The 20,218-nt window shown below is 39.2% G+C and overlaps 2 protein-coding genes across 7 annotated transcripts in view; one reads left to right on the top strand and one right to left on the bottom strand.

The window, feature by feature from the left end:
• Positions 1-20,218, bottom strand: part of nrxn2b (neurexin 2b) — a 719,066-nt gene that overhangs the window by 673,923 nt on the left and 24,925 nt on the right. The window lies entirely within an intron of this gene.
• On the top strand, positions 3,383-5,973 carry LOC147336196 (E3 SUMO-protein ligase ZBED1-like). Its single transcript, XM_086285248.1, has 3 exons — positions 3,383-4,630; positions 4,807-5,059; positions 5,225-5,973. The coding sequence occupies exons 1-3, from the start codon at positions 3,513-3,515 to the stop codon at positions 5,639-5,641; spliced, it is 1,788 nt and encodes a 595-aa protein (XP_086141374.1). The 5' UTR covers positions 3,383-3,512; the 3' UTR covers positions 5,642-5,973.

The raw sequence follows: 20,218 nt of genomic DNA, 5'->3' as shown, positions 1-20,218 counted from the left end.
TAAAGTACAAGAGATACAATCAGTCAGTGTTTATTCAGCAGTCAAGGACATCAATATTTGCATAGTATTTTTACTGACATGTAGAGCACATATGTTTTGGGCAAAAACATTTTTGAATATTAAAATACGAACATTTTTAACATACAATTGGCAAATTAGCCAATGCCAATGCAAAACCAATGCCTGTTAAAAAAAAGAAGATAATCTTCTCACAAACTGGTGTTTGATTTTGAAACAGGAAAAAAGTGGGGAAACAAATAAAAAGACTAAAATTTGAATAAAACCTGAAAGCAAGTAAATACTTTATATGCTGCCTTATGGTAAACTTTGGTAATATTGATCAAGAACAACACTGGCTGATGATGAAATACAGTCAGCTGGCATGGTGACACTGCCAGTATTAACCTGCAGGGCTGGACTGGGACAAAAAAATTGGGCATTTTCACTACAGACCGGCCCACCAGGTATTAAAGCCATAAAGCCTTTGAATGAAAACAAATGCTGTTGTGACAGTGATGTATACTGTCTTTTTGGTATATGTATGATTTCTATACATTTTAAAAACTGATAAAAACATTGTTTGCAAGATTCAGATAATTATTTAATAAAAGCTAAATATTTTAAATGAGAATAAAAAAGAAAAGTATTTCTTTTTGCCCCCCTTTCCCTGTTAATACCCTACCTGCCCCCCTGGAAACACTTTGCTAGACCCGCCCCTGCACAGTTACCAGTTGTCAGCTACGTAAAAAAGGATCCTGGTGTTATTTGTCTCTCAGAAACAGTTCATAACTTCCCTTCAACTCATTCATGTCACCTAAAAGGTAAACCTGTTTCTCCATCACAGCTCTGATGATTCAGTAAGGACATCTCCTGGTTTCATCTTCACGTTTCCCTCTCACCACATATCCAAACCGACATCATGACCAGCAGCTTTACAGCTGTGGCTCCAGCAAACATCAGCTGATAGTAGAAATTAATATTAAATAAATTCTAACAACAGCTGATCAAGCTTAAACGTGTTGCTGTTGTTTAGCGCGACATCCGCTGGTTTCCTCTTTCTGGCGCAAAGTGGGCGATAAATAAACAAGAGAGAAGATCAGCTGATCATTGATCAGTTTCATGATTGAAGTAGCAATAGAAGAGGCAGCTGTAAAGACAGAATAACTCCAGCTTTGTGTCTTTTTCCATCCTAGCTGAAGTACGGGACAAACTGTGTCTCTTCTCAGCTCAATACAAAATGCATAATATTTTCTCTGAATGAGGGACCATTCCATTTTTTAAGGAGCTGTTGGCAACTCTACTAACTAACCTTATGAATAAAATAAAGTTCACTATCAGTAACATCATAGCGAACAGCTGTATAAACTCGTCATGCTAGCTCACGCAGTATGAGGTATTGTAACTGACTGTAAAAAGTCAGCACAACGAAAATAAACTGCACCTAAACTTGGTTTATATCTGACCCAGATAGACTGCAGGTCATAACTTCTTACCTGAAGTTCAGTTCACCTGACACTCGGACCGGCGGCCGCCTCGGGTCTCTGCTCCTCCTGCCTCACCTTCCCTCATCCACCTGTTGCCTCTGTGGAAGCTCCGCCATAGCCACCACCAAACAACTGAGTTATTTTTACACATCGGCCAGCATCTGGCCAATCCACCACCTCTCATAAATAAGTCACCAGCCCACGTGCAAATGTCCGATGACTAGTCCAGCTATGTTAACTTGTTAATCTTTTGCCGAAAAAATGTTTTCTGCGGTGCAGTCTTTCGTGCTTGGCTCTCCTACCTTTGCTAACATGATGCGCATAGTGCAGAAGCCGGTGCTGCATTCACTTACCCTCGGATATCTGAGCTTCACTGTGAAACCATAATCGTACATTTGATATTTCATTAAATTTTATTGTTTTAGCTTCGGGGTGGCACCTGGGGTGGCCAGTCTGGTTGGGGGGTTGGCCTGTGCCCCCCCAGGCCACCCCGCTGGACACGCCATTGAATCCACCACCTCTCATAAATAAGTCATCAGCCCACCGTGCAAATGTCCGATGACTAGTCCAGCTATGTTAACTTGTTAATCTTTCGCCGAAAAAATGTTTTCTGCGGTGCCGTCTTTCGTGCTTGGCTCTCCTACCTTTGCTAACATGATGCGCATAGTGCAGAAGCCGGTGCTGCATTCACTTATGGTAAAATGGCCTGTATTTGTATAGCGCTTTTCTAGTCCCTAAGGACCCCAAAGCGCTTTACACAACCTGTCATCCACCCATTCACACACACATTCACACACTGGTGATGGCAAGCTACAATGTAGCCACAGCCACCCTGGGGCGCACTGACAGAGGCGAGGCTGCCGAACACTGGCGCCACCGGGCCCTCTGACCACCACCAGTAGGCAACGGGTGAAGTGTCTTGCCCAAGGACACAACGACCGAGACTGTCCAAGCCGGGGCTCGAACCGGCAACCTTCCGATTACAAGGAGAACTCCCAACTCTTGAGCCACGATCGCCCCACGACTTACCCTCGGATATCTGAGCTTCACTGTGAAACCATAATCGTACATTTGATATTTCATTAAATTTTATTGTTTTAGCTTCGGGGTGGCACCTGGGGTGGCCAGTCTGGTTGGGGGGGGTGGCCTGTGCCCCCCCAGGCCACCCTGCTGGACACGCCATTGGTCTAGATGGGTTCTCTCTGGGTACTCCAGCACAGTCTAAACACATGCAATTAGTGAGGTGAGGTTAATTGGTGATTCTAATTTGCTCATAGGTGTGAATGTGAGTGGGAATGGTTGTTTCTCTGTGTTAGACCCATGACAGTCTGGCAGCCTGTCCAGGGTGTATCCCACCTCTCATCCTATGGAAGCTGGGATAGGCTCCATCATCCCCGCGACCCTGATAAGGATAAGCGAACGAGGATGGATGGATAATTTTACATGCATTTAATGAAAGCTTTGTGTGCTTTAGCACGGTTGAAAATATTAGTGGATGTTCGAAAGAACATATTTATTAATAGGAACAGTAGCATTTGACAGCTCTCGTACCAGTTTGCTTCTCGTCTAGGTGTCAGGATGAGTTTTCACTTTCTTTATTGAAAAATGCTACTTTAAGTGCTTGATGATTTGGTGGACTTCCACTATGTGGCTTAGAGACTGAAACAGTGTTGTGTATGTTTATTCTTTCTCATCACAAATTGTTATTTAACTTATTTGGAAAAAAATAAGTTGCCTCAGATTTGATAATTATAAGTATCCACCCTACAAATGGTGTATTATATTAAAATTAGGGGTGTCAAATTATCGCGTTAATTGCGATTAATTAATTACAATGCTATTTAGCGCGTTATGTTTTTTAATCTCGTTAATCTAATTTTTAATCTCTTGACGTCATTGATTTTGTATGAGGGTTGCTATGTTATAAAATCCGTTTTTATGTGCTGGGCTCCTTGTGCTTGACTTGTTGGGGGTGGAGTCACGTCGTGAGGTCAAGGTGAGAAGTGGTGATTAGCTTACAGTGTGGATATGGAGGCGCATCTGAGAGTTGTTGGCCCAATGAACGGGAAATTTGTATTTCATAAACGCCCCGACGGCACCATTGACAAAGGTAAAGTGGTCTGCCTAGAGTGTAAGAAGGAGTTTGCTTACCACCGAAGCAGCTCAAGTTTGGCCTATCACCTCAACGCAAAGCACCCAGCCGCGAGTGCAGCAACAGCTAGCAGTGAAGACGTTAGCAATATAGCAAGCCAGAGCAAAGCTTTTCGCCAAACAAAACTAGAGAATACCCCTCGTATGAGCAAGTCTGCGACCGACAGGCTGACTAATGTTATTGCCAAGTGGATAGCGATGAACTGTAGGCCGATAAATATAGTAGAGGACGAAGGATTGACAGAGGTGTTGCAAATTGCGTCCAATGACCCGTCATACAAGCCGCCGTGCAGGACTACAGTAACGACCAAAATCAGCAAAATGTACGACGGCGAAAAGAAAAACAAACTTGAGATTTTGGCGGAGGATTCTCCCAACTGTGTTGCTATAACCGGAGATCACTGGACCTCAGCTGGCAACCACAGCTATTTTGGGGTGACTGGACACTTTATTGATAGTGAGTGGAACCTCAACTCATTTGCACTGACCGTCATGAGAACAGAAACCAGGCACTTTGCTGATAAATGCGCCGAACAGTTCCTCAAGGTAGCAAATGACTGGGGTATTGAAAACAAGATATCCACCATTGGCACAGACAGCGCAGCAAACATGCTGGCTGCTATGAGAGCACTTCCATATGAGCACATCGCCTGCAATGCTCACATTCTCCAGAGGACCATCACGGTATGTCTCGATAGCAGTGGTTTTGTCGGTGTACTGGCAAAGTGCCGCAAGATTGTTGGTCATTTTAAACAAAGCCCTGCGAGTACCACAGAACTTAACCCACAACAAGTAGCACTCGGAAAGAAGAGCGATCAACTTATACAGGATGTACCCACCAGGTGGAACTCGACTCTCGCAATGGTCTCACGCCTCCTATGTAACCGAGAGGCTGTCCAGGCTACGTTGGACCAACAGAACCACAGGTTGGTCTTGCCAACCGAAGCTGAGTGGGCGAAACTGCAGAGGCTGGAGCTCCTGCTTGAACCATGCAAGTAAGTTCAAATAAACACCTTCCCATTTTAATTATATAAACTACTGTTACATGTGTAAAATCAAAATTAATGAACATAACAAGGAACTTTTAAGGACAATTAAATTGGAAATCAGTTACACTTTGATTTAAATGAATCCAGCTAGGTTTATTTAGCAAACCTCTCCACCTCTGCAGGTATGTGACAGAGCTGCTGGGTGGTGAGGCCTACGTCTCTTGCTCTGTAGTGCTGCCTGCTTTTCGCCATCTGTACCGTGTCATGGACATTACTGATGATGATCCTGCCTACGTGGTGAAGTTCAAGAATGCCTTCCAGAAGGATCTGGCAGCACGACGAGCTAATGGCAACGAGATATGGTTCGAGGTGGCCACAGCATTGGATCCACGGTTTAAGGATTTGAAATGTCTTCCAAGAGAAAAGAGGGAACAGGTAGGACAATAAGGTTAAGCTGGACTAATGAGTCCAATTCATTATCAAATCAAACTTTTATTTATTATATGGAACACAAAGTTCTTTACAAGATTAAATAAAATTTAAAAAAAGCACTTAGTTTTAATCACAATCATTCATTCATTCATTCATTCATTCATTCAGGTGTGGACCATTCTGGAGAATATGCTCCAGGCAGCAGAGCCCAGAAGAGCAGATAGTCTCCAGCCCTCCACAGAGGATGATGGACCAGCTCAGAAGAAGAGGAGGAGCGAACTCCTTCTGGGGTCTGACTCTGACTCAGAAGATGGAATTGAGTCTGGAGAGCTGCAGTGCTACAGAGCAGAACCCAGCATCAGTATTGATGACTGTCCCCTGCAGTGGTGGTATGCTCACTCAGGAGTCTATGAAAAGCTGTCAGTCCTAGCACAAAAGTACCTGGCCTCCCCAGCTACCTCTGTACCCTGTGAGAGACTCTTTAGCCTTGCAGGCCACATAGTGCAAAAGAAAAGGGCAGCCTTGCTTCCAGAAAATGTTACCAGGCTGGTGTGTCTTAGCGACTGGCTGAGGAAGAAGAAATGAGACACATGTGGTCAGCATAGCTGCTGTGTCATTTGTAGCCTACTAGAATAGATTGCTTGATGTTCAGCACTTTTTTTTGTGATGGAAGAATACTTTGATGTGCTAACTTGCAGCACTGCAATGTCAGTTTTATTTTTCATTATCTGAAGCAGAGGAATTTCAGTGCTGTATTGCTCAGAAAAGAGCAACTCTGATGTGCTAACTTGCAGCACTTAATTTATTTGATTTTATTTGTATTTATTTTTCCACTTATTTTACAAAAGAATACAACAGTATGTAAATGGTTGCATCTGTTTAACGTTTGTTAAACAATAAATGACTTTATAAAGTCACTTTCTTTGTTATATCAGTCTTTTGGTCTGCCACAATAAGTTGAGGGCTTTCCTCAGCTATTTTTAGGTGAGATTAAAAAAGAGATTAATTAGATCAATTAATTAAAAATCATAATTAATTAATCTCTATTTTTTTTTAATCTCTTGACAGCACTAATTAAAATCTGGGATTAATTATTCTGAATTCATTTTAAACACTGCAATAGTTCATCCAACTATCGAAATTGATTTTGAAGGTAACATTATAATATGTACCCAACTGAAATGATGCTTACAAACGTGAATAGAGTTAACTAGAAGTAGCACATTCCTTTAATATTAATTGCAAGGCAATGTATGCATGACATTCTGACTGGGAGCTGAGCACCCCTAAATCTTTAAACCTAGATTCCCCCCCCTGGTGAACACGATTCTGACTGCTGGCAGACAGTAAACATTTATATCCTACAAAACCATTCAAAAACACAATGAAGTCTACAAAATAGATTAATAGTTGAGAAGCAGCAGATACTGCTATCAGGAAAGGAGTTTAATTTTCATGTTGTTGCTTTTTATATTATTGCTTTAATACTCTGTTGGATATTTGAAGTAGTCACCACTGGCAACCAACAAAATGCAATGTAATCACATAAACCTCAAATGATCTTGTATTCCTTCCCATAGACCTATAAATTTAGGCAAAATACCTTAGATATTATTTGTATATATGAGCTTGTATGGGATTTCTTTTTCAACTCTTGGGAAATACATTTTCTTTTTCTTTCTCGTTCTTGTTTCCATTTCAGATGTGCAGTAATTGGGTATGCAGCTTTAACGAAATTATATAGGAAATTGAGGACAGTTAGCCAAAAACCAGCTAAAGCTTGACTGTAAAGAAAAACAAAAAGATAACTGACTTTTTCAACAAATTTCACTAACACAAAACAAGGTTGATGCCTGGCAGATAAAAGCGAGAATGTCCATGTTATTGGCTAGGACCACCTCCTCCTTTGCATTTCTTATTCAATGTAGGAATCTTGGTAATTTACCTGACATACTTAAACTAGTTGAATTATGATTTGATACAGTCACAGGACGTGTGACACAGCCCTGGAGTTTGGGCAATTTGGTTTTTTCTTTTCCTTTTTTTTTGCTTGGGAAATAAAAATCTTCATTAAAACCAAAAAGGGCAACAAAAAGAGAGTATTTTAAGCTTCTCTATTGTTATGTTATTCCTATCAGTCCAAATTCAATCCATTTTTTTATTCAAAGCAAACCATCTGCCTATCTATCATCTTTCATTTTTATTGGTCTTTAGATCTTTATCTTGATCTTTATTGGATTGAGAGTTTTCCAGGAAACCTTTTGTTTTGTCCAGTTTTTAAAATAATAACTATCTTAGCAGAATTGAGACAGTAATATGAAACAAGTAGAGCTGTAACTGAATATTAAACTGCATTATTATTATTTTTTTATTGTTTCAGTATTTGCTTTTTAATTGTAGGATTGAAATTATGCGTGTATGAGACTTGAATGGAGATTTAAACATTGCTATCACTGATAGCCAGCACCAAAAATGCTAGTCGGTTGAATATATTCTAATTTAATGAGTGTACAACAGCAGTTACTGGATCAGAGGTATTACAATGCCAGGCAGTTGTGCCCTTCTCTCAGTATTTCTTTGAAAGGAAGCTGTAAATGAGCCAGGGTAAAATAAATAGAACACAGCCATGACTTTGATGTTAAAAAAGCAACCATATAGACAGAATTTTTTTCTTTCATAGCAACTCTGTCAAGAGGCTCAGGGTTCAGAATCTGAACATATTTTATCTCTTTAATTTTACAGTTAGTTCGAGGTAGATGCACTCTGACACTGTCAAAGCAGTCCTCATAATTGGATTTGTCAGCCTGAGACTTGGCACACATGAAAATCTAAATGATAAGCTTCATTTTGCAGATGATGGTCAGTCCCAGTGGAAATGTGTTTATATTGCAAGTGATTAGCCGAGGATGATGTCTGTTTTTATGAGTCCACAACAAGCATCAGCAAAGCAGTAGTAAAATTTGCCGGCCATTTCAAGTGTGTTTCTACCCCATGGGGGAAAAGAGACCAACCAGGTCCACAAATGGAATAAAGACAGAACATGAATAATTTACTCACTTCAAGTGCAATGAATACAACATTGTTTCCCCAAAAAGTTGGGACGTTTGGTGAAATCTAAACAAAAGGAAAATGCACTAAATTTCCCTAACATTTTAGAAAGACATAGTCTGAAACAGAAGCTTTGTATTTATCTGTTTTTCACACACCACACACACATGAAACAGTCAAAGAGGCACAAAAACAGAGAGAAAAAACCAAAAGAAAGAAAGAAAGAGAGGGAGAAGAGAGTGAGAACAGAAAATGAGGCAGAGATGGACAGAGCACAGGTTGGTGTGCTGATCTAATATGTCTGAGGCCCCTTGAGAGAGCTAAGCCTATTAGCTAATAAAAGGAAGTGGAAGGAAACAAGACAGAGGTGGCCTAATCAGGTTGGCCTGAGGTATTGAGATTTAAGTAGCAGCGACTTTAGAACCCCAAATATGTAAGTCAAAGACCTCCCTCACAGTCTTCTCTGAAACTGACACCCGGGCTGAGCTACAGAATCTCTGCTTTTCTGAACTCGAAGGAGTTTCACGTAGGGCTGGGCGATATGACCCAAAATTCATATCTCGATACTTTTTAGCTGGATGGCGATATAAGATATATATCTCGATTTTTTTTTAAGCCATAAAGTAAGAACAAAAAGAGAGTTCTTAGTCAAAGCTGTGTCCCAGATGTCACACAGGCACTTTTATTAACATACAGCACAGATGTACATGAAAAATTACTCAAAATTAAATTATGAGCATTCATTAAATAATAATGCTCCATAAATAAAAGAAAACAAGGTTGTTTTTGTGCTAAACAAAGAGCTCACGATTGTGCAGTCAAAATGTAAACTAAAAGACGCTGAGCGTAATAACAAAGACAGACAGATTTCACAGCTGCTCTGTTCCCAAGTTTTACTGTGTGACTGATAGCCTGGAGTTTGAAATCCGCTTCATAACCACGTCTCTTACAGGTGCCATTTATGGTCCTTATCCACACACAATACGGTAATATTACGTTGATGCACAGTACGTATCACTCCGCGAAGCTCCTCGGTAGCCGTAATGCGCCGACAATCTATCAAGCGGTGCAGCTCCGTAGCTGACCAAAGTCGTACTCAAACATTTTTGACAGATTGCTGAGCGCCGTGTACCACATAAAATCAGTTCGCGGCCATCAAGCACAACCAGAATTCATACATAAGGCGCGCTATCAACTTTTGAGAGAATGAAAGGATTTTAGGGTTAGCGCTGTTAGCTCGTTAGCATGTTTAGCTCGTTAGCACGTTGACGCCGTCCAGCCCCACGCATGGGGCGATGCGCAGTAACTCGTTAACGGAGATTTGCCGTGTCCGTCTTGTCGCTGCCTGCATGTGAAGCGATGGGGGAGGAGGGGGAGTTGTCTTCAGTGAAGGCGAGGCGGAGTAACGTTGCGTAGAGACAAAAGTGGACGAAAGAGAGGCAAACTTGCGGCTCCACAACTATAATTATAACGTAACATAGACTATATCGATATAAAGGATATTGTCACATCTTATATCTCGTATAAAAATATATCGATATGTTTTAAAAACTCGATATATCGCCCAGCTCTAGTTTCACGTTTAATTATTCCAGTGCTCTGTAAAGGTCAAATTCACTTTTCTATTTTCTCATTTCATCAACAGAATGGATAAAATAGCAAACATTGGGAACAACTATGGGAATGGAAACTCGTCTTAAAAGCATGAAATAAAGGCAAAGTCATAAATAACTATCTTCATAGACAACAAGAACAACAAGCTCTGCCTCCCAGTGTCAGTATAGGGTTAGATTATATTAGATGGCTGAGAAATATACACGTTAAATGCTTTTTAAATTATTTTATTCACATTATTTCACTAATTTGTGATCTTGTCTCAGTTCAGCACAGCGCAAGAATTCTACTATACTATATTTTTGCAGGTGATCTATGCAGTGAATTATATTTCTAACAAGTGGCAATTAATGTAAAAGACAAAACCTCCCAGTCTGATGGAAGGGAAGCTACTCAGGTAAATGGTACTAGAATTTCTGCAGCTGAACCACCCAGAAAACACAGGACATGCTTGGACCTGCACCTCATTTTAAAGACAGAGGACGCACCATCCAATGTTCTTCTGAACAAAAAACAGTGGGCTACTTTCCCCAAAGCACACAATTTCATTCCTCATAAGGACTGAGACAATTATCCAACACTTAGGTAGAACAACTCGCACCCCGTGTGCCAAACTAATAAATCAAAGTTTGCCTGGCAAGATCTCGCAAGTCTCGCAAGTATCCAGATATGATCAGATGATGGGATCTGGTTTTGAGGATTCCACATTTATCATGTGATTAAAAAATACAAGCAATGAATCATGTGTTAAAAATAATTCCCATGTTCTATTACATTGTGTTGTCAAAACCACTTGATATTACCAATAAAAATAAAGAACGCACCCTTCATTTCTTAATGAATTATCACATAGTCCTTTCCTTTGTCATATTGAGACTGAAAAAACAAAACAGATGACAGCTCACCACAGGATTTTGAATCCATTGCACTAGAGCTCAAGCTGTAAAAGCAAAAAAGCCATTTTTTTCTGTCAAGACTTGCCCAACAGTGTATATAAGTTAAATTGTAGGGCAAATTTCCACAAAACACTGAAAGATATTAAAGACAAAATTTCCTAGTGTCTTTTACGTACTGCGCACGTGGACATTTAAAGCAAGTTCGTAGTTAAGACTTATGAGAGCACAACAGGCTGTGGCAAGACGAGTGCAGCTACGGCAGCTAATGCTTCCATGCATGTATAAGTACACTCCAGGAGAAGAAATGGCAGTTAGATCTTGCACCAAAAAAAAAAAAAAAAAAAGGCGCAATGAACTTCCAGTTCTCAAACAGGAAAAGGCACTCAGGGATCTCAGGAAACACTATGCATATTTCACTTTGTGCAATATAAATAAATAAATAAATACATAAAAAGGACAATCGTCATCTTCGAGGCATAGAATCCAGCACCACTGTCAAGGATTTATCCACACCCCTTTAGTGCAGTTCTTAAAAAAGCATCTGAGAAATCGCATCCACACCCAGCTTCTCAGTCATTTCAGCTGGTTAAATAGGTGACTGTAAGTAAAATTTAAACTTTTGACTTTGAGACGATGACTCATTTGGCACAGTCACAGGAAAAGGGGCAACCATTAAAAATTGACACAGGTGCTTTTCCAGCAGACATTTGATGTATTACTTCAAGTGGAATGAAGAACTTTTATTTTGGCAGGTGAATAATCAATTTTTAAGGAGTCTTAACAATTGCCTCACCTTCTTTTTATGCCTTTCATCCTTTCATGTCGTCCATGTTGCAGTTAGGTCTACTGAAGATGTCTAAGAGCAATCTCTTGTTTTTGCCCTCAGGCGTTAAGGGCTGTAAGTTATATGCACCTGTGTGTAATTACAGGTACATCTCGATGCAAAATATTGACACAGTTTACTGTTTACAGCTCTGAAGTTCATAGAGTTGTGCTTTCAGATTCAGTCAGTAAGGTTGTTTCGACAGCATTTCGCGAAGAAGATGGACAACAACCCAAAACATACAATCAAACTAATCCGGGACACTTTAAAATCAGAAAAATTCCAAATCATTGGCTACGTCAGTCATCTGATCTCAGGATGTAATCAACCAGAACGTCACTTGCTGAAAACTAAAAGCACAAAGAGCCAAGAACAAACAAAAGCTCACAGTTGGAGTAAAGGCCTGGCACAACATCCCAAAAGAGCCTTCTTTTGTGTCCAGGGGTTCCACAAATTAATAGTCATAGCCTGCAAATGATTCTCAACAAATAATTAAGTAATAAACTAGGGCTGTTTTGTAACACCCCTAGAACATGTACTTAAAGCCTTAATTTACATGTCTGCTTTGGTAAATGGCTGAAAGAGCAAAAACTGTCCCAAAGTAAAAAAGAATAATAATAACTGAAGAAGTCCTCACCACCAGTCCTCTTTACTTCAAATGATCTTAACCGTGTTACTATGGAGATACTGTCATAAGGGTCTTTCATAGAGAGGTATACACTCGCTATCAACATACACTCCTTACATTCACTTTACACACACTTCTATTGATCTGAGATGTGGAATTTTACTTTTCTGTGAAACAAAACGAGGACCAGTGAGTGTATGTGGGGGGGTTTTAAGTGAAAAGAGCTTTTTTCCCCCCTTTTTTTCAACAACCACAAGCCTCGAGCAGCCCCGAGTCTGTCACTGTTAATGTCAGCTGCAGTTTAAGCTACATTTTTGATTTTAAAGGTTCCTAGAGACAACATAAAACAAATGTATTACCATAATCTCTTCCTCCCTGTGAAAAACATCTTTCAACTTTCAACTTTCAACTAAATAAGCAAAAAAAAAAAAAAAGGACAAGGAGAAGGAGAAGAGCATCAACTACACAGACAGCTGGAGCTGCTTTTTGCCCCCCTAGGATTTCAACTGTCCGTTGTGAGTGTGTGTTTGTTTGTTTTGTTTAGTTTTTGCTACTCTCTCCCCCTACAGTGTGTTTCATGAGCTTAAATCATTTGTCACACTCCACTGAATATGATAGTGGAAAGGTAAAATGTGATGCCAATGAAGAACTATGAATAATTCAAAAGTTTTATCCCCCCCACCCCCCACAAAGCATTTGCCTTTGTAATCTTTGACCATACATTTTTCCAGGATTCATAGCTATATTTTGCTCCTGTGCTGTTAATACTTTTCTGGGGATGAACGCAATTAACTGCCATTTTTGGCCATAACTCATTGCCAACTCACACACCTGGTTCATGTCAATGATAAATTGTTTTGGAATTATTTATAAACCTAACATCACATTAATAAATTTACTCGGTCCCTGCTATTTTATATAATTTTTTATTTTATGAGCCGGCACTCCTCCCATCCAGGTCAAATTTGTGCTGTCCCTTTTTGATTTTACATGCACTTTGACACAGACAGTGACAGGAGTTCATTTTTGTGGTGCAGATTTCTTGTATTGCATTTATTCTAAAACATTTCTATCTTCTGATTATGGCAGGATGACACCGCTATCTTCAACAAGAAAACGGGAACAAAAACAGCCGACCCTAGATGACAAAATTTTAAATGTGACAGGTATAACATGTCATATCTTAGGTGTCGGGGTATGCTTTTTATTGGCTCAAACTTACACCTAGAACCCTCATTTTAGTTCTTGCTGTTAAAAAGTGCCGTAGAACCATGTGTGTACTTAAATTTTACATGCATCTAATGTCTAATTAGATGCATAATTTATTTAGAATAAATTATTTATGCTGTGAATTTTATGTGTCATTTTAAAAGGCTAAAGCAACCACTTCTGTTGGATGCACATACGTTTTTACAGGTCTGTATAATGGCTCAGTCACACTGGAGGAAAAATACCAATGCAACCACTTTGGAGCTATAAAAAAAATAATTAGCTTTAAAAATGTAGTTATGGCGACTGTCTGACGTTGATCATGCAATATCCTCAATGCCTGGACAGCCACTTTTGATTGCAGGGTATCTGCACAGGTCGCCTGTTACCCAACAATCACAGTTTGTCTCCTATTGACTGCAGTCGTTCTCAGACAGATTGGCTAAAGTTTGCAAATTACTGGCATTTATTATATATATATCAGTCTGCACCAGTGTGTGCAACTTGTCTATGACGCATCTCTTTGCAGTAAGTAGACTTAACTCAGTTGGTTGCCAAATCAAATCTTAGTAGTTAATGTGAATTTCTATATTGATAACTAGCAAAAGAACCCTATCCCAGCTACTATAGGGCACACCCCAGGCTGGCAATCTGACACAGGGCGTACATGTCTCAGTATGAACAAATTAAAACAAACAAAGAGTGTACAGAAATATTTTTAACACTGGCATCAGTAAACCATGTTCAAATGACTTGTTGTGATCTTGCTGCAGTAGCTATTGACAGAACTTGGCTGCTAATTAGCTACTAATGTTTGATTATGTCTGGAGTCTAATTAAATGGTGCTTCCGAATTTTAACAGAGATTTGTTCTACATATCCTTTCCTGGTGGAACAATTACCACTTGCCAACGTTGCTGACAATATTTTGACAATTTTGACAACACTTTCTTTTATTAAATAACAAACAAGTTACTCTAAAAAGACTGTCGAGTAGACTTTTCAGTAATTCAGTGGATAAGGTGACACATAACTTTGTATAAATTGCAAGTAAATTCATTCATAATACAACAAATGTACTTTTATTATATTTTTTCAAATATTCACCTTAAAAAAATCCAGTCATGGCACTTCTAAAGCTTTTCATATGTTCATGTAAATCTCTCCTTTTTGGAGAAGAATTAATGGGTGGATAAAACACGAGTGTACGAGGTGGGGGCAATAAAGATGATGTCAATTTTGTAACATGAGCGTCTGGCCCAAGATCCCCTAGTGGAGGGAAACGGGGCCCAATCCAGGAGTCCTATTACTCTGTCTGCATGGGTAATGTCCTCAGATGATCCCTACTAGCAGTCTCTGGATGAAAATCAAATGACTAAACAGAAGAGAGGAATTAAGCGAGTGGAGGAAACATACTGAAAAAGACAGCAAGGAAACCAGTTCAGCTTTGGACTGAGTACTGTTGTCTGCAAGAGGAAAGCAGAATTAAGCCATTCTCTGACACATCCCTCCTAAAATAAACATCCAGATATTGTGATCAAAGCTATTACAAACTCTTCTGCCCCAGAAGAATCACAGTGCTATTCTAATCACCTGCCTGCTGTGGGTACAGCATCAAAGTGATACAATGAAAATGCCACCAGGCCTCCCAAATAATTATGCACATTTAAAATCCCAACACAAACAGACATGCGCGCACATCGCAGGTTGAAACACTGCCTTGCCCCAATTGAGCAGATGAAAAAGTGATAACAATGACTCCTTCAGCTGGATAATAGAAAGAGGTGTACTTACAAGTTCTTATCTTTCTCTCCATCTGCAGCTTTCACTCTCCCTTTCTGTGTCATACCCCTTCTCCCCTCAGCACTGTTCCCACTCATGTACATGTGTACACTGGGGGGAACCTGAGAAGGATCCATTACACGCACAGTAACTGATGCCAAATTAAGTTTATGCAAGCGTAAGCTCAAATATGTTTGTGCAATGAGTGCTAAGGGTGTAATAATACATGCATTTGTCTTGAACCATTCGCCGTGTGATTCAGTGTGAAATATTCTCAGATCGGTGCACTTTAAACAGCCCTGTGTACAGTCTACTCTTACTGACAAGTGTGCAGCATCTGGGAGGTTTTTTTCTTAGGGGAAGAATTGTGGTCATTTCAGACTCTTTTTATATAAAAAAAAATACATGCAATAATTTTATTCTTTTGTACAAAACTGTAACTGGATACTTCCAAGTGAAACCTAGGAATAAACGAAGAGAAACGCATGTTGATAGAGAAATCTTTAGAGCGCCGCCCACATTTCTAGAGGAGGTTTAGTTAGCAGAGAGCGAGCAAAGCTCATAAGACAAAGCCCTTCTCTAACTAGGTTAAAGGGTTTTCCTCTACATCCATTAGCCTGGTAATGAACCACTGGCCCTTTTATGACTTCCCACAGTGGTGCTATCTGTATCTCTCACCAAGTGTTTATGCTATATTCAGGGGGAAACGTTATTTGTTGAATTGAAAGCCTTACCTTAACAAAAGAAACAGAATAATTTATATTTTCACACTTTATATGCTTCAAGTTGTAACATGCAGCAAAGTCAATAATCTAATAAAAAAAAGAAAACGTATTTTCTTGCCACTGCCTTGTGATCACGCTTTTCTGTAGGAGAAAAAAATGAATGAAAACTCTGGGTACCATAATTCAGATTACTCAAAACATTATGCGCATTGTGACTAGGGAGGCAAGCTATATCAACACACCTCCCAACTTTCCTTATCTTACAACACTAACAACAAAAAAGTGAAAAAAGAGCAACATTTTAAGGCTACACAAAAGCTAGTGCAAGAGGTAAAATATGGAGAGTATATTACTCCATATCCGTCAATTCATACAAAGGAAAAGAGGACATGTCAGCGCTGACGTGACAAGATACTATCATCCCAACACCTGGAGTATTACTTACAGCAGTTTTACGTGGTGCTGTTTAACCCAGTCGGGCCTGTTTGATTGACCCATCTAGCAAAGTGTTGTTCCACAACCTTTTTGCACTACATTGACAGCAATAAGATGATAGGATCAATAGCAGGCCTGCAGATTGTTTGTGTGTTTGTGTGCTATGTGCACGTGTGTCTTTCTCTGCCATCAATCTGCAGCAGGATAACTGCTTATTCTGCCCTTAGGTTACATCAACTTCAATGGCTCACTGTGGGAGAAGGGTTCCAAACCAACATCGATACAGGGCATGCTGAGACACAGGGAGAATGACTGATTGAATGAAACCTTGGACTGGTATTTGAGACCAAAGTCTCTGACAACAACAGCTCAGGCTGTCAGCCTTCCAAATAGACAAAAAAAACCCTAACACAAAGCTTCAAGGTTAAAAGGAAGAGGGCAAAAACGATAGGAAAAAAAGAACAAGGATGGTTTGTTTGAGTAACTGCTAGCACTGTTAGCTAGGAGGTGAAAAAGGCAGACAGCTCATATAAATACACTACAGTGTTTTGAGGGTTTAATATCAACTACAGTGGTTTCTCTCCAGAAGACTAATCTGTGCTTTCAGTATGATGTCAACTGCTGAAACACTGAAAAGCCACTGGTGGCCTTAAGTATCTCTTTTTACAAGAGACATGCACAATATGCTGGATTGTAAATTTGTTACAAATTAACAAGAAATACCAGTTTTCCTGAACACACACACACACACACACACACACACACACACACACACACACACACACACACACACACACACACACACACACACACACTATAAAAGCATGAATGATTAACTTAAATTGCCTTTTCAGGGATTCCACAGGCATATGAAATACAGACACTCATCACTGGCATCTGTGCGGTGATGATGTGCAGAGTATTGGAAGATAACGCTCTCTTTTCATTTCATTTTAGTTTTCTTCAAATCATTCAAGTTTGTAAAAGCTTTGAACGAGTTTGCATATTGCAGATAACAACATTATGCTACTAAGGGTTTGTTGCTTTACTTGAGGTGTGCAGAATCGCAATATTTTAAATCAACATTCAAGCAAACCTCTTGCTAGACATTAAGAAAAAAGATTGCCGTTCCATCAATCAATTTTTTTTAAACGTGCCTCCAGCTAGGCTTAACTAATCAAGATCAGAATGCAATCATAATTTTGGAGATCAGAATCATTAAATAGGGGTCTTTTAAATACGTTCCTCTCTGCAGTCCTTTTACTTTTTCAAGCAAATGACTGAACGATTTCCAATGGCTGAAACAAATGAGTAAATAAGTGAGTATTCTACAGTATCATTTAATATTGTGTTCAGTATTTGTTTTTGCTATTCAGACCTTTTAATTATTTTTTTTGGGGGGGGGGGGGGCTAAAGATGATGTCAGTAAGAGGGGGAGTCCTCTTATAGTGTTCATTTTTTATTTTTTTTATTTTTTATTTTTTTTCCCCCTCTTATAGTGTTCTAATTAGGGCCAGCTCCAGGCAAGGCCATGAGAAATGCCTTGTGGCTGAACAATACATTTATAGCGCCTGCACCAAAACTTACGAATTATGAATCAGACCTTGAGAGTGCATTTGTTTTCCTGTTTTTATTGCATTCTAAATGAAAATAAAGGAAGTTGTAGATGAAATACAAAATCTTAGTTTTAACAAATTAAAAAAAAAAAAAACAACTCTGATAACCAGAGACATTCGTCATTCGTATTTGCCGCATGGCAGACAATTAATTCTGACAACATAGTAACTTCATTCCCTTGCAAAATCCTTCCATTAATTAATCTCAAATGCAACTTTCTCTCATCTCCTTGTGCAATGCTGCTGCTTAGAGTTTGACCAGCTGTCTGGGATATTATAAAATCTTTTAATTACAGGTACTGACAGTGCAGTTTTCTTAAAACATCGTTACCATGTAACAAGGTCTTTTTTGTTTGGCACTTTTTCCATTAATTTTGTAAATAAAGAAGTTAGGTAAGTGACATGATGTTGATATTCGTAAATTAAAAAGAATCATTAAAATAGTAGAAGAAAGTCTGAATAAATTAAATTTAACTTTATGGAAGCTTAAGCTGACTTAACGATTAGTTAATTAAAGGTAGGCTATAAGATAAGTGGCTTATCAGGAAATCAAATTATTGTTTTATTTAAATTATGATTTTTTTCCTGTTAATGATCACATTGGATCAGGCTGAGCTTGCTATGGAACCCACTGAGAACAGTTTTAGGTTATTATTCCCCACTGACATCCACAAGGGTGGGATTGAGTGCCTTTCCAACAGAGACACACACACACACACACAAAGTGGAGGCCTCAGTATTTGAAAGAGTTGTATCTTATTTGGATGATTTTAAAAAAGCGATAGTGCAACAAAAATGCAACAGCAGACTGTGCAAACAGATACAGTTTTTTAAAAAAAAGCATTTTTACTTCGTACAGTTTAACTCCAGCAACAGTGTCCCTGTTCTAAATCTGTTACACTGATGCACAAACACTAAACTGCCCTGAAAGACAACCCTGATGCCAAAGAAGTTGACGTGGTGTATAAAGTGGAATTCACTGCAGCTCTCATGAACCTATATTTGATACACAATAGACTAGTGAAAACAGATCACATATTTAAAGAGACAAAATGTGGTAATTTTGAACTTCATGCCAATAACACTTTTTAAATTTTCATTTATTAGCCATTATTTATATAGAGCCAGTTTACCAGGCTCTATACTTATTTTTGGTTAATTTGATTTTGAAGCTTTGGACTGTTAATATAAGTTTATATAAAATGCTGTATTAATAAAATCATGTCTTGCTCTAAAATGAACCACTAAAAAAATATTTGCTAATGTTTTACTGAGTTACTTCCTGCATATTAGATGGCTCAAATAAAAAAAAAAAGTAAGCTAAGTAAAACCAATAGTGATATAAGGAGAATGCTTCCTACACTGACTGCTACACTCGAAGTGCCAGAGTTTCTTGAGGGATCCCACGGGAAGGTCACGCATAAAGCAGAAAGGTTCCTGAGGTAACTGAGTTGGTGAAGACCATGCCATCATCTTTTGTTGTGCTGTTGCCAGCTAACTGCTAACCGTCATCGCAAGGGATTGGCACTAAGAACAGACAGCGGGAGAGCGGTGATGTCCAAGTTCAAGCAGAGTGACAGCTAGTGCCTTTTGAAAAACTGGCCATGGTGCCACCAAAGGGAACTAGAGGATAGGCAGTGAAAAGTTCAGCCATCTCATCCTGGCTCACTATCACTCTCCCTCCACTAATCTGACAGCTGATTCATGCCAGCACAGGCCTATTTCTTTCTCCTTCAGTCTTTTTCTTTACATTGAAATATTGTTTCTCATTAAATAAAACTTTTATTGTGACTTCATGCTGTATATCTACCACTCAGACCAAACTTTCTGAACATGTCAAATGACATCACTATGAACCATTCTGACCAGCCATACATAAACTCAGCACAAACACAAACAGTTCATTAGACTGATTGAAAGACTGCCTAAGGGAAATGGCTCGGGTATAGCACCACTGACTGATCGATTCATTGACTGATTGATTTTAGGGAGTGGTGCCACTTTTCCCACTCTAAAAAATGCTGATGCAGTCCCCTCACTTAATCGCTGACTTCATACCTCATTGATTTATCCTTTTGTACATTTAAATGAAAACCAAATTGAGTGCACAATCACTCACACAATTCAGAAAGACCAGTTGCATTTATGCAGAGAAAATATTCCATCTCTCCTGATATCTCTTCTTGTCTTTCCCCTCTCTTTGCATTTCAGCCCTCAGCCTATCTGAACTATTCACAGAGGGACTGCTAACAAGATGTTACCTATTAGATCCTAGGATGGTGGAAGCCTTTAACTATGATGTGTCATCAACATGCCTGTTTTATAGCAGCTTGGTGATTGGAATATTCCCTACCACTTCTCCAATAGTTGGCTAATTGAGAATGAGG

The sequence above is a fragment of the Aulonocara sp. 'chitande type north' Nkhata Bay genome, linkage group LG3 (assembly GCF_057382095.1).
Source record: "Aulonocara sp. 'chitande type north' Nkhata Bay isolate Kocher_YH1m ecotype deep benthic linkage group LG3, A_spYH_male_GT1.1, whole genome shotgun sequence".
NCBI classification, from domain to species: domain Eukaryota; kingdom Metazoa; phylum Chordata; class Actinopteri; order Cichliformes; family Cichlidae; genus Aulonocara; species Aulonocara sp. 'chitande type north' Nkhata Bay.
This window is presented reverse-complemented; position numbering and strand designations above follow the sequence as displayed.